The sequence below is a fragment of the Sminthopsis crassicaudata genome, chromosome 3 (genome assembly GCF_048593235.1).
Source record: "Sminthopsis crassicaudata isolate SCR6 chromosome 3, ASM4859323v1, whole genome shotgun sequence".
Classification (NCBI taxonomy): Eukaryota; Metazoa; Chordata; class Mammalia; order Dasyuromorphia; family Dasyuridae; genus Sminthopsis; species Sminthopsis crassicaudata.
Genome location: NC_133619.1, coordinates 81,824,802 through 81,838,767, shown reverse-complemented (window position 1 = coordinate 81,838,767; position 13,966 = coordinate 81,824,802). Strand labels below are relative to the sequence as shown.

General features: G+C 36.1%; 1 protein-coding gene across 1 annotated transcript in view; it reads left to right on the top strand.

Moving 5' to 3' along the window:
- The window catches only part of KIAA2012 (KIAA2012 ortholog), a 148,241-nt gene that overhangs the window by 114,317 nt on the left and 19,958 nt on the right, over positions 1-13,966 (top strand). Inside the window, exons 16-19 of the mRNA XM_074299022.1 lie at positions 6,261-6,354; positions 7,361-7,490; positions 9,122-9,239; positions 10,463-10,776. Of these exons, the coding sequence (XP_074155123.1) occupies positions 6,261-6,354; positions 7,361-7,490; positions 9,122-9,239; positions 10,463-10,776 (656 nt within the window). The remainder of the gene's footprint in view (positions 1-6,260; positions 6,355-7,360; positions 7,491-9,121; positions 9,240-10,462; positions 10,777-13,966) is intronic.

The window sequence follows — 13,966 nt, the reverse complement described above, 5'->3', positions numbered from 1 at the left end:
TTCTGCAGCATTTGTTAGTTAAATGCCTCCACCTCCTCCAGCTCCCCATGGCTCTTGCTCACCAGGGAAGTTCTTCAAGCACACCTTTCCACACAGCATGGGCTACGTCTGCCTGCTCACTTCTGAACTCATCCCACATAGAATCTCTTGTTAGTGAACCCAGAATAATTGTACAGAATTCAATCCTCAGTACTCCCCCTAGTGCCTGATGCCAGGGGTCTATTCTCTGTGTGTATTACATCCCTTTTATTCTCCTCTTCCCAATGACAGCCCCCCAACATAAGGTCCAAGATCTCTTGTTAAACACCAGGGCCTCTCAGGGTATAAAAGCAAAGGCCAAGACTTAATTGAAAGGCTAGAAAATTTTAAAATCTGAAACCTTTAGCTTTTTAATGTTTAATACTTTGCAACTCTAAGAATGTGTTGCATCCTAGGGAGGAAAAAATAGGTAAAAAGACAGAAAAAGAACAATCAACTTAAGTGGCCTTTCCTCTGGAGCAGTTCTCAAATCAAGAAGCAAAATATATTTGAAAGAAATCCTACCCTCTGGCTAAGAATGAAAACAAGGTCTTTAAAATGTTCTTCCCTTAAGGTATGGAGAAAATACTGATACTGGAGTAATATTTTGGACTGTGAAAGTATTTTATAAGGCAGAACCAGAGGTAAGAAAGCCTACAAAAGGTCATAATATGGAAGGGCAGAATCAGCAGGCTATCGATTTCCCAATTTTATTTCTCAAAAACCTGAAATTAGACAAGAGTCTCTTCTTTCATGGTTAGAGTTAGGCTCCTAACAATCTGCTTTCCTGTTTGTCTACTTTTCCCCCTCCATTCTCTCTCCCCTTCAGTGGACTCTCATGAACTTCATTTCTGTGTAGATGATTTCCATATTTCAAATATCCATCACCAATTCAAGTCTCAGATTGCCGGCAACCCATTTTTCATCTGTATAACCTACCAGCACCTTAATATCAATACATCCAAAAATAAACTCATCATCTAATCCCCAAATCCTCACACTCAGCTAAATTCCTTCTTTCTGCTGCTGACACCATCCTCACTATTTCCTGGGCTCAATATTTGGGTCACTCCATTTTTTACTCCTTTTTTCCCCTCATCTGTTCCATTTCAGTCAATCAGTGAGTCTATCTGCTATCTCTTTTGCATTTGATCTAGTTTAAGTCCTAATTACACATTGCCTTGATTACTGCAATACCCTCCTAACTGGTTTCCTTTACTCTAGTCCCTCCTATCTCCCATCCATCCTTTCCACTGTTGCCAAAGTAACCTTCCTATTAGACTAGATTGGCTCAAAAATCATTGGTGGGTTTCTACGACCACACAAACTCCTTACTCTGCCATTCAAAACTTTCCATGATCTGGCTTCAAAACTATTCTCATACTTTTTTCTCTTCAGATACTCTGTGTTCTGTTAAAGATTTGAGTCTGAAGATGAAATACTAATTTTAGGACAAAATGAAACATGAAACATTTTTTAATCCCATCTTAATTAGCCTACCTTTATGCTGTCCACCAACTCTATACCATGCTTCTACCCCTCTAGCAGATAACAAATTCCTTAAGAGCAGAAATTACATTATATTTCATCTAGTAGTTTCAAAATCTAAAGTAATTTCCTAAACATTGTATTGGTATTTAATAAATGTGCTAAATTGGATGTCTGGTAGTATTTAATGTTCTAGAAGAAGGCTTCTTAAACTTTTTCCTCTCACAACCTCCTTTTTGCCCAAGAGATTTTATGTGACGTTGGATATATGGGTATATAAAATAGGTATACAAATCAAACATTTACTAATAATAAACCATATTAATTTCCTCTATGAGGAGACAAAAGACTCTGACTTTCCAAATCTATTTGTCTCAAAAGCCAGGACATATTATAGCCTCCATTGGCATGGATCAAAACATCACACACACACACACACATATAGACAGATAGATAGAGAGAGAGAGAGAGAGAAATATAAAACATGTCTATATACCAAGTTCATACTGAGCTCTTGGCAAAATTATTATAACTCATCTCAGGTCCTGGTTATGAAAGAGATAAATTTGTGAAGCAGCCACTAGATTTTTGGAGTCAGGCCAGGGAATCAATCAATCAATCAATATTGATTAAGAATTTACTATGTGCTAAGTGCTAGGGATACAAAAAGAGCAAAAGATAATCCCTGTCCTCAAGGACTTTATAATTGAATGAAGCAGGCAACCTTAGGTAAAATGTGAACTTTCCTTTGGCTACTATCCTTTCTTTGGTCGGTGGGATGGTGGATGAGTTAATACTTTGAAAACTTTTAGAGCCATAATGATACCCAATATCAAGGTATGTCCAACCTGGGACTTTTGAATATTGTAGCCAAAAGTACTGAGGAGCGAGCAGCATGGTATAATTGAAAGAGTGCTAAAGAGGACCGGAATTCAAATCCCAACTCAGCCATTTGTATGACATTGGGCAAATCATTTCATCATTTCTCGGGTCTTCATCTATAAAAGAAGGTTGAATAACCTCTAAATGTCCTTAAAGTCCCAAATCTATAATCTTATGATCTGAGTTCAAATCCCAAACAAACTATTTAACTTTTCTGAGAGGGATTGGATTAAAATAGTGTCTTCCAGCTCCAAATCTATGATCCAAAGAGCCCAGGATGATAGTCCAGGGGATCATTACTCTACATTGATTTTGTTTTTAAAGAGAACCTCATTGCTTTCCTAAAAGTCAAGATTCAAATTTGGGTGGATCCAAATCCACCAAGTATTACATATAATACCCAAAAAACAGCTGCGAACTACAAATTAGTGTTATCGTTATGATTGCATTGGTTTGTGTTTTTAGTTTCTAAATCCTCTGTTGGGTTCTTTTTCTTCCAATGCCCAAATGTGGGCCCTCTTGTGGTTTTATCTTTATCCAAAATATGGTGTTTATATCTTTAAAAAGTAATTTTTTCACGTTAGCTTGAGAGCCCAAGTCTAGTACAACAGTACCCTCTGCTGGTGAAGTTATGCCCCTTTCCTGGGTCCAAAGTAGAGGAATAGAGCAGTTTTGGATGACTTAGCCCTCTGTGTTTTTTCTATGTAAAATAAAGAAAACTTCTCAGATTTGAATCTAAATTTCTTACAATAGTCAAGTACTGTCTTCTATCCTGGCTGTTTTTCACTATAACTAATCCTTTATTTTAGGAATAGCTTTTAATTTTCAAAATACATGCAAATATAGTTTTTAATATTCACCCTTGCAAAATCTTGTGTTCTAAATTTTTTCCTTCCCTTACCCCAACCCCCTTCCCTAGACAGTGAGTAATCCAATATAGGTTAAACATGTGTAATTTTTCTATACATATTTCCACAATTATCATGCTGCAAAAGACAAATCAGATCAAAAAGGAAAAAAATGAGAAAGAAAAAAAAAAATCAAGCAAACAACAACAACAAAAAAGGTGAAAATACTATGTGTGACTCACATTGAGTCCCCATAGTCTTCTCTCTGGATGCAGATGGCTCTCTCTATCACAAGTCTATTGGAATTCACCTGAATCACCTCATTGTTGAAAAGAACCAAGTTCATCACAGTTGTATAACTATATAATATATATAAACTTGTTATGTAACTAATCTTTTAACATCAAAATAAATCCAGAATTATAAGGCAATCAATCAATGGTATTCCCTGGTATATAACAAGTGCTCATAATCATATAGTGGTTTACTATTTATAAAGTATGCATAATACCTTGTTTCTTTGAATCTCACCATAATCTTGTGAAATTGGCAATACAAGAATTATCATTTCAAATGTGTAGGCCAGAAAATAGAGGGAAAGGGACTTAGTCAAAGTCAAGAAGCTTGTATATGAAAGAACTGAGATTTTATCCTAGGACTACTTAATTCAGTGATCCTCCCATTATACCCCAATGTCATGAGTCCTCCCTCAAGGAGTTACAGATAAGTTAGAGAGAAAGAATGTCTGTCCCAAAAGGTAACTCACAATATAGTACTTTATATGGTCCATTAAATGAATTGAGGCAAATGATAGGGATAGGGGAGATGGGGAATGGCCCAAGAGTTCCAGAGAGGAAAAAATTACTTCCATAGGCTAGAATTGTCAGAGAAGGTTTCACAGGAGAAGTGAGACATTAGCAAAGCCTTGAAGGATGGATAGCAACTAATAGTGAGGAAGAATAAAAAACATTGAAAGTAGGATGATGATGATAGCTTGCATCATATAGCGCTTTAAAGTTTACAAGCTGCTTTATAAACATTATCTTAAATGCTAATAAGGGGAGGTGAGGCAAAATATAAACAATAACAAGGAGACAAAAATGCAAAAGGAAAATACTTTCTGGGGGACAAACAATAGACTACACTGGGTGGATAGTTTTATGATAAAGCTAAGGAGTCTATTTCACAGGCAGTAGGGAGCCTCCAAAAGTTTTTGCATAGGTACATGGTATAATAAAAATAATTCACATGGATTTTTGAGGTCTACAAAGCACTTCTCCACAACTACAACAGTTCTTTTTACAAGTGAAGAAAAGGAAGACTTGAAGATGGTAAGTATATGACCTTGGAGGGTCATATAGCTAGTAAATGTCAGAAGCAGCATTCAAACCTAGCTCTTTACTCTTTCCTTATACCCCACAATCACTTTTGTGATTGTAATCCAAAGGGACCAACTAGGAAGACTAATATGGTAATATTTGTAGGTTCAAAATAGACTGAAAGAGGAAAAGACTGGGAAGACTACTTATTACAATATTTCAGACATGACCTACAACAGAAGATCAGGACTAGCATGTGGCAATGAGAAAAGAAAGGAAAGAATGAATAAGGAAGAATAAGTAGACTATGGCAGTTTATTAGATCTAGAAGTTGGGGGAATGACACCAGGTTATGAGATAAGTACTTTTGCCAGAAATAGAGAAAAGGAGGAGAGAGGAACTCAATTTTAGACTTGTTAAGTTTGAGGGTACCTAAAAAGACTAAGTGGAAAAAAGAATTAAACAACTAAAAAAAAAAAAAGGATGGTTTAGAGCTATATATTTGGGATATGAAAATGATTGGATTATTAGAGAAGAAAAACAAGGAAAAAAGAATGAAAAGACAAACAAGCACCTAGCATAGTATCTAGTATATAGTATGTCCTTAATAAATATTTGCTGATTTGGCTAATTGATTTAGTTAAGTTGTACAGAAAAAAATTCATCCGTGGCTCATCTAAGTCTTTGCAAAAATGTACTGTTAGAGAATTCTATTGTTTTTTGTATGCTTCAGTCTGTATTCAGACCACATAGTTCTTTCTCCAGAAGCAGATAGCATTTTTCATTATGAGTCCTTTGGGGTTGTGTTGGATCATTGCATTGCTGAGAATAACTAAGTCAAGAGAATTCTATCATTTTTAAAACTACAGGTTATGTGATAAACTTAACTAGAACCATAATAACAGATATATTCTAATTAACTTTCTGCCATTCTAGAAAAGTAATAATGCTATAGAATGGTTTTATTCCATAGAAATAGCACAAAGAATCTACAGAGAGAAAAGGAAATATAAGTCTCTGGGGAAAGAGGATAAATGGAAACAGGAATTTCAAAGTAAATGTCACTGCATCTCAAATTATTAAAATTTTATATTAATTGGACATCTTTTAGATATAAGAAGCAGAGAAAAGCTAGGTCATGCAGTAGACAGCATTGGTCCTGAACTCGGGAGAATCTGAGTTAAAAATCTGACTTCGATCACTTACTAGCTGGGAGGGAGGAAAGGAAAAAGGAAGGGAAGGAATGAAGAAAAAAGGGAGGGAAGGAAGAAAGGGAGAGAAGGACGGAAGGAAGGAAGGAAGGAAAAGAAGGAAGGGAAGGAGGGAGGAAATTGAAGGAAGGAAAGAATAGAAATGGAAATGAAAGGAAGGAAAGGAAGGAAGGAGGAAAGGAAGAAGGGAGGAAGAAGGAAGGAAAAGAAGGAAGGAGGAAAGGAAGAAGGGAGGAAGAAGGAAGGAAAAGAAGGAAGGGGAGGGAGGAAAGGAGGGAAAAAGGGAAAGGAGGGAGGGAGGAAATGGAGGGAAGGAAAGGATAGAAAAGGGGAAATGGAAGGAAGAAAGGAAGAGAGGAAGAAGGAAGGGAGGAAGGAAGAAAAGATGGAAGGGAGGAAGGAGAGCAGGAGACTGCCCCCGCCCAAAGTTTCCAACAAGGGAATGCCTTCCTTGAGTCCTTCCTGCAGAACAAGGATACTCTTTGTGTTCACAGAGGTAGAGAAGCAGAGGGATAGAACCTCTGGATCACTTGGCACTTCAGTGTTGAAACACAACCTGACCTCTTTGGCAGAAACCATCAAAGAATTGTAAGTTTATATAAAAAAAAAAAAAAAAAAAAAAACAAAAAAAAAAAAACAATGGCCTTGACTTCTCCGTCCTTGGGCTTTTCAGTTTGCTTTTTTTTCTCCCCGGTTGCTATGAGATGAAGCACGTAAAATAAACAGTTACACTCCTAGAATTAAATTCTAGCCTTGGAATAAACGATGATTGCCCTGTGACAATCTCACCAGGAGGATTTATTTGCTGAAAAAGACTGTATTTATTGTGTCTGATGGGCAGAGAGTAAAGCTCAGATGTGATCTAAAAAGGGCCCTCTTTCCATCTGCAGAAACTAGTCTTAGAATGGCTGCTAATACAAAATCAGTAGACAATGCAAAAGGCATATAGGTAATCCTCAAATTGTCCAAATAGTGTCTGTCTCCTTAGTGTCCTTTTCTAAGGGTAAACATCATGTTAAAGAAGAAAAACCCCTTAAACAGGGGAGAAAGTGAGGTGACAAAGCCCACGGGAACAAGAGCAGGATAATTGGAGGAGGCCCCTCCCCATCCCTCACTCCTGCCTGGATATCCTGGCAATCCTAGCACCTGTGTTCTGTTCTCCCTTTGTTCTCTCACTGGGTAGAAGGAAATTCAGTGACTCAAAATCTTAAACCTTCCTAGGAGCCTGAGAAAACTATTCAGAATGCAGAAAGATGATTTGTTGTTTTCCCTGAAAGCAAATAGAGGAGATAGTTCAGTGGAGTGAGGCGGCTATCTGAGGAATTTCAGTGAAATAATCCCAGCTGCCCAGGGAAAGGCATAAACTGTATGCTTGGTTAAATAACACTCAGAATACACCACCTCCCCCACTCTGAGTCTCAGGGCTGGCAGGAAGAAGCCAGAAAGTAAAGGATCAGCCCTTAAAAGCTTCTTAGCTAGTGGAGGATTAAGAGGAGAGGAGTGTCCTAGGTCCAGCCCCAGATCTCTCCCTTGAAAACAGCTCCATTGGCTTTCACAGAGGTAGAGATAATGAAATATTGCCCTATCTCACAAGACCTCTAGGAAATAGTCCAGTGCCACTGAAGACAGTGAAAACTAAGAAGAAGCATTCTCTCTCAAGAAGTAGAAAAGGGAAGGATGTGACCCCAAAACTCGGCAAGCTGCCTGCAGAAAACATCCATTCTGTAAGTATTTAAGGTCTGCTCCAAAGGCTAAGTCAGATTCTCACCCCCACCTTTTCTTCCTCTATGAAGAGCCTTCATAGTAACTTCCATCATGGAGGAAGTTTTACTGGAGCCCTGCAACCACGACCAAGTTAATTGTCTTTTGCTTGGAATTTCCTGAAAAATTCATCTTTTATAGAAGAGTTTCCCTGGTCCTAGTCTGAGTCCAGGAAACTATGTTTTGGGGAGATATGAGATGATGCATCCTTGAAAGCTGCCTGTCTTGATTAGAAAGAATTATTAAAAATAGCAATACTATTTGCTATACTATTTATTCATGGTCTACTGTGATGTTCATCATGGTGTGAACCCTGAATTCTCAAGGATTAAGACAATGGAGCACAAGCTCTGATTGGTCTTACCATGATAAGCAAATGCTTTACAGCTCTCTGAACCTCAGTTTCCTCATCTGTAAAACTGGGATAATCATAAAATACCTGCATCATAGGTTGGATTGTAGTATGATGTGTAACAAAGCTGGAAAGAAATTTGTAAAGCACTTAGCACAGCACCAGGCACTATACTAAGTACTTCATAACTATTATCCTATTTGAATAAGATATATGTACATATAATAGCAAAACAACTGTTTGGACATGTATACATATATTTTATTTAATTTATACTTCAACATATTTAACATGTATTGGTCAACCTGCCATCTGGGGGGAGGAAGGAGGGGAAAAATTAGAACAAAAGGTTTGGCAATTGTCAATATTATAAAATTACCCATGCATATATCTGGTAGATAAAAACTACTAATTTAAAAAAAAGATATATGTACATATAGTATGGAGGTAGACACTATTATTACCTCTACTTTATAGATGAGGAAATCCATTGTCTAAAAAAAACACCTAGTGACAAATTTTTGGCAATATGGCCTTCTGCATTTAGCTAGCCTGGTGCTCAGATCCAGCAGCAACATCACAGCTCATTTTTATAATGACAAAGTACTTTGTCACAACAATCTTGTGACATAGGTGGAACTTTATATCCACTTTTGAGAAATGTAGTACCATCAGCATCAGAGACAGACACTGAAGATATATTAGTAATGCAGTATAATACCTCCCTTAAAATTTTAAGAAGGAAATGGACCTTTAAAGCAAAACTTCTTAAACTATGGGTCACACAACTCAATATGGGGTTCCGTAATTAAATGTGTGAATTGCAAAAAAAAAAATTGGCAAGAATAAAAGGTTTTTGAATGCAAGGACCAAAAACTAATAGAAAATCAAACAAGTAATGAATCTAAGATGTTTCTAGCAGTGCTTGCCCTTGTTGCATCTTGTGACTTATACAGCCTTGGTTCTGAACTCATAGCATGTGCTCTTTGACTAAACATGTATAAAAAATGCCAGAAACACCCCAACTCAGATTCGAGGAGTTGTGAATGGGAAAAATTTAAGAAGACTTGCTCTAGCATATATATTTTTTGTCCTAAACCCCAAAGTGAATCTTGCCCGTTCCCTAACTTCTGATTGACTTCCCTATACCCAAACATAGCCTGCTCTTGTTGCACCCCCTAAACCTCCTACAGCTAACAAAAATCTATTAATAATTCCTCTTCTTTGATTTTTCTTCTCCAGGAGAAACAGTTGCCTGAGAAAACTAAAAGGAAGAAAAAAAATGAAGTAAACAAGTCTAAGACTTCTCTTAATGTTGGCAAAGAAGAAAAGCCCCAAAATAAAACAGAGTTTGTTGGAGGTAAGGAAATATGTACATAGGGGGGAAAAATAAAATTTACTGGAACGGAACACCCTTACTAGGAGGTTTCTGAAGAAAATTTGCATCCAACCCAAGAGAAAACATTCTCTGTAGAGCTTGTCAACAAGACCAGTTCTTTCCAGAGAACTGTCATTAATCCCATTCTCAAGATGAAAGGAGACATTTCTGATGCTTGCCAAATTTCATTTGACCTATAGGTACTATACTTGGAATGAACTGATGTATCTTTCAAATAAAAATGCCTTTATCATTTAAAGCCCATTTCAACTTGGCCAGCTCTAACTTTTCAGCTTTACCATACATTACTCTCCTCCCTATATACTATAGTTACCCCTTTAACATCACGACTTCTCCCATTATGATTTCTAAATATCTTGGGTTGGTATAAGAAATTAAATGGGAAGTTGGGGGGGGGAGTTTTGTGGAAGTCATAACACACAAGACTAGCAGACAACAGAGAAAAACTTTAGAAACTCAAATGTATAAAATATATATATAGTCATTTATAACATCAACATATTTGTCTTTTAATACCATAATGATTCTGACTTCTTCTCTGGTACAAAAGGAGGGATAAAAAATTTTACACAGATTTTCCAGAGTGTGGGAGCACTGTCTCCCTAACAGCTGTGATGTGGAAGGGACAATTGTATAGTCCAGTCATATTAGTCTTGTCAACTGTATTCTAGCTTTCTTTCCACATTTTTGAAATAGACATAATCCTTGCCTGGAATTCATTCTCTCTTTACCTTTGCCCCTTAAAATCCCTAGCTTGGTTTTTTGTTTTGTTTTGTATTTTTAAGACTTGACTCAAACTCCATCTCTTACATGAGCTAATCCTATAACTGCTAGTGCCTTTCCCCACAAAAATCACCTTATAGTGGGTAGAGTCAAGATAGTGAAATAAAGGCAGGGACTCGGCTGAGCCCTCCTCCAAACTCCTCCAAATTTCTTTAAATAATAACTCTAAATGAAATCACCTTCTATTTTGTATGTACATAACCTAACACAGAGTATTGCAAAAATCCTAGTGTTGTTTTAAGGTATGAAAGCTTCTAAAAAGTGTTTTCTCTTCCAGCTAAATTGAAACTATTACAGCCAAAGACTTACTTTTGTTCCTGTATTCTCAGTGTCAGGTATTCTGTATTTACTAATTGCTTAATAATTGACTGATTATCTGCATCTTGATTGGGTGTTTACAGGAAAGCCAAAGAAACAAAAAACTGAAAAGAAGAAATCCAAGAAAAAAATATCAAAAGTCAAGAAGAAAGAGACAGTGCAAAAAGATATTCTTCTGAGGATAGAACCAGAGACAAATTATCCTTCATCCCCAGAAGATGTATCTGATGAAGAATGTTCTTTCTCAAGCTACAACTCACAAGAATTTATGCTTCCTCCAAAATTCCAAACTCCTGAAAGTCAAGTTTCCAGAGATAAAAGACTATCTCCTGTCCAGACAGCAATTGTCAAAGAAAACGTAGATTCTGAAGAGGATAAAAGTGTTGATACCTCCAAGGTAAGAATGGCTGTTTTCTAATTCTGATAGGGGATGGAATGGGATCTAGAATTCTAAAAGGAGAAAAATACTGATTTTTTAAAAATCTAACTCTATAGCCTTACTATTACTTCTTGGTAGAGTGCATCACTGGATGCTGATGAAATTAAGATGAAAAACAACTAATTCCTTCCTTCATTGGCTTTACATTCTATTGTCTCTAATGTCAAAAATTTCACAAAGGAAGTGATAACTAAATTTAGTCTCAAAGGAATGAAAAGGATCCTGTGAAGTATAGAGATAGAAATATGGAGGAAAGACAGGTATTGCAGACAAGAGATGTCTGGGAATCACAGCTGAAAAGAAGCTTAGAGGCCAACTAATACAACCAGAGAGGTAATATGATCAATCCACTCATAAAAAAGATCAAGTGGCAGAGCTGAGATTGGAACCATAATCTTCCATACCCAGCACTGTATACAATTCTTCCTCATGTAGAATTTAGGGAATTATATACAGTACTATTTGGTTAGAGCACAAAAATATATGATGAAAAATAATGTGAATAGATGATAGAAAAGTAGGTAAGAACCAAATTGAGGAAGGCTTTAAAATGTCAAACTAAAACAAATTTTATCTGAAATAATAAAGATATTTTCCCCCATCATTTTCAAATTCTCATTTTAAATAGATGTTTATGGATGCCTTTTATTTTTATATCACTCTTTCCAAACTGCACCCTATTCTTCTCCCTTTGTGACAAAAAAAAATCTTTGAACAAAATGCCCTGACCTTATTTTGTCTTCTCCTGCCATGAAAGAGGGAGGTATGCTTCATTATATGTTCCCAGGAGCAATAATTGACTTCCAGCTTCCTCAAAGTGATCTTTCCATTTATGTTATTTTTCAATCAATAATTAATCAACAATAAACATTTAATCAGCACCTATTATGAGCCACTCATTAATCATTGATTATATTTTTCTCTCAGTATTGCTTATTTCACTCTCCACCAGTAGATAAAACTCTTCCTCTGTTTCTCCAAATTTATATCTACTCTTTCTTACTTCACAATAATCATCTATTATATTCATATGCCATATAGGTTTTTCATCCATTCCTCAACTGATGGGCACTCATTTTTGTTTCCAGTTCCTTACTAACACAAAATTGGTATGAATATTTTGATACATATTAGATTTTTGTTTCTCTCTTTGACTTTCCTTGCTCAATAAAAAGCAATGGACAGTTAAGTCATTTTTCTTGCATAATTCCAAAATGATATCAAGAACAGCTGGATTAATTCATAGTTCTATCAGCAGTGTATTAATGTGTTCCCATAGCCCCTCCAACATAAACTATTCCCATTTTTTTCTTATCTTTGCTCATTCCCATAATGTGAGGTCAGACTTAAAATTTGTTCAATTTGCTTTTCTCTTACTATTAATAATTTGGAGCATATTTCTATGTTTTTATCGTTACTCAGTCATTTTCAATTAGGTCCACCTCTTTATGATCCATTTGGGGTTTTCTTGGCAAAAATACTGGAATGGTTTGCCATTTTCTTCTCCAGCTCATTTTACATATAATAAAACTGATTAAGTGACTAGTCCAGGATCACACAGCAGGTAAATGTCTGAGGACAGCATTGTTTTGGTTTTGATGGCTCAGAGTCAATGTAAATAGCAATTATTTCTGCTCTGGCTAGAAAATCTGAGGGTTTTCCCTCCCCTGATTGATTCTTTTGAGAAGACAAAGTAGGCCATCTTTTACCTCATTCCTTACCTAGTCTTTAACATTGAATGGGTGTTTCCTCAGACTAATTGAGATCTGGAGAAAAGACCCTGTCTTAAAAAGGTTAAGGTCTCCCCCCCCTATATCCTGGACCACTACTAATTGTCCTGACCAATATCTTGCCACTAAACTATGATGACTCTGGAGAAAAGCAAAGGGGTGGTGACTTCAGAAGCTCTATCTCAATTAAATCCAAATCACTTGCAAGTTAAGACATTCCCCCTTCTGATGTCATTGATGCTCTTTGAGAATGAAGGTTGAACAGTGAGACCTCATTTGAACTTAGGAAGATGAGTTTTCCTGACACTAGCCCCACTATATAACAGGGTGCACCTAGCTGTACATTCCCATGTGATCTGCAATTTTCAATTCTTGACTACAGTCTCTATTGAAGAATGATTCTTCATGTTACACATTTGTGTCAGTTTTAGATATTATGTACATTACACTTTTATCAGTAATCTTTGATGCTCTTCCATGGCATCCTATCCAAAATATTGGGATAAATCATGTGGTCTATACAGTCAGAAAATAAGAGGCAGTGAAAGAATCCCTAAATTTAGTGTTTTAGAGTCAGATCTTGAGATCTGAGAGATCATAGATTTACAGGCTCATAAGGTGTAAAAAGATAAATTTTATTTTATTTTTAATATTTAAATTTATTATATATATCACATATATTATATATGTAAATCTATTTTATTTTTATTTATAAAGAGCTTTAGAGTTATCAAACACTTTACAAACACTATATTATTTGAGCTCCCAAAAACTCTGTTAGACACTAACAGAAGGGGGGATCAAGATGTGTCCCCCATTGTATTATTATATATACAGGCATTATTATATATTTCTCATTTTATGGATGAGAAAATTCAGCCTCAGTAATTCATCCAAATAATGGATGTTTATTTAATAAACATCAGGATTTGAATCCAAGTTTACAAAGTCCAGTGTCTATTTACAGTGTCATGCTGCCTTCTGTATATTAGTGTCCATTTAGTAGAACGGAAGCTTCTTGAGGACATATCATCCCATGTTTGTATTTGTATACTGAGAACCTAGCACAATGGCTGGACCAAAGTAGGAGCTTAATAGATGTTTGTTCATTAGTCTATTCCAATCCCTATCTCCATTTTACAGGTGAGAAAGCAAAGGCTCAAAAGTAGAAAAATAGGGAAAACATATGCTACAGGTGTATCTCATTTTTATTGTGCTTCACTTTATTGTGCTTTGTAGACACTGCATTTTTTACAAATTGAAGGTTTGTGGATTTCCTTGATTTCCAATTCTAAGCCATCAGAAAAAGAGCTGCTATAAGTATTTTTATGCAAATAGGTCCTTTTTCTCTTTTGGGATCTTTTTGGGATACATCCTGGCTCAAATAATATGCAGAGTATTAGTTCCAAATTGCTCTC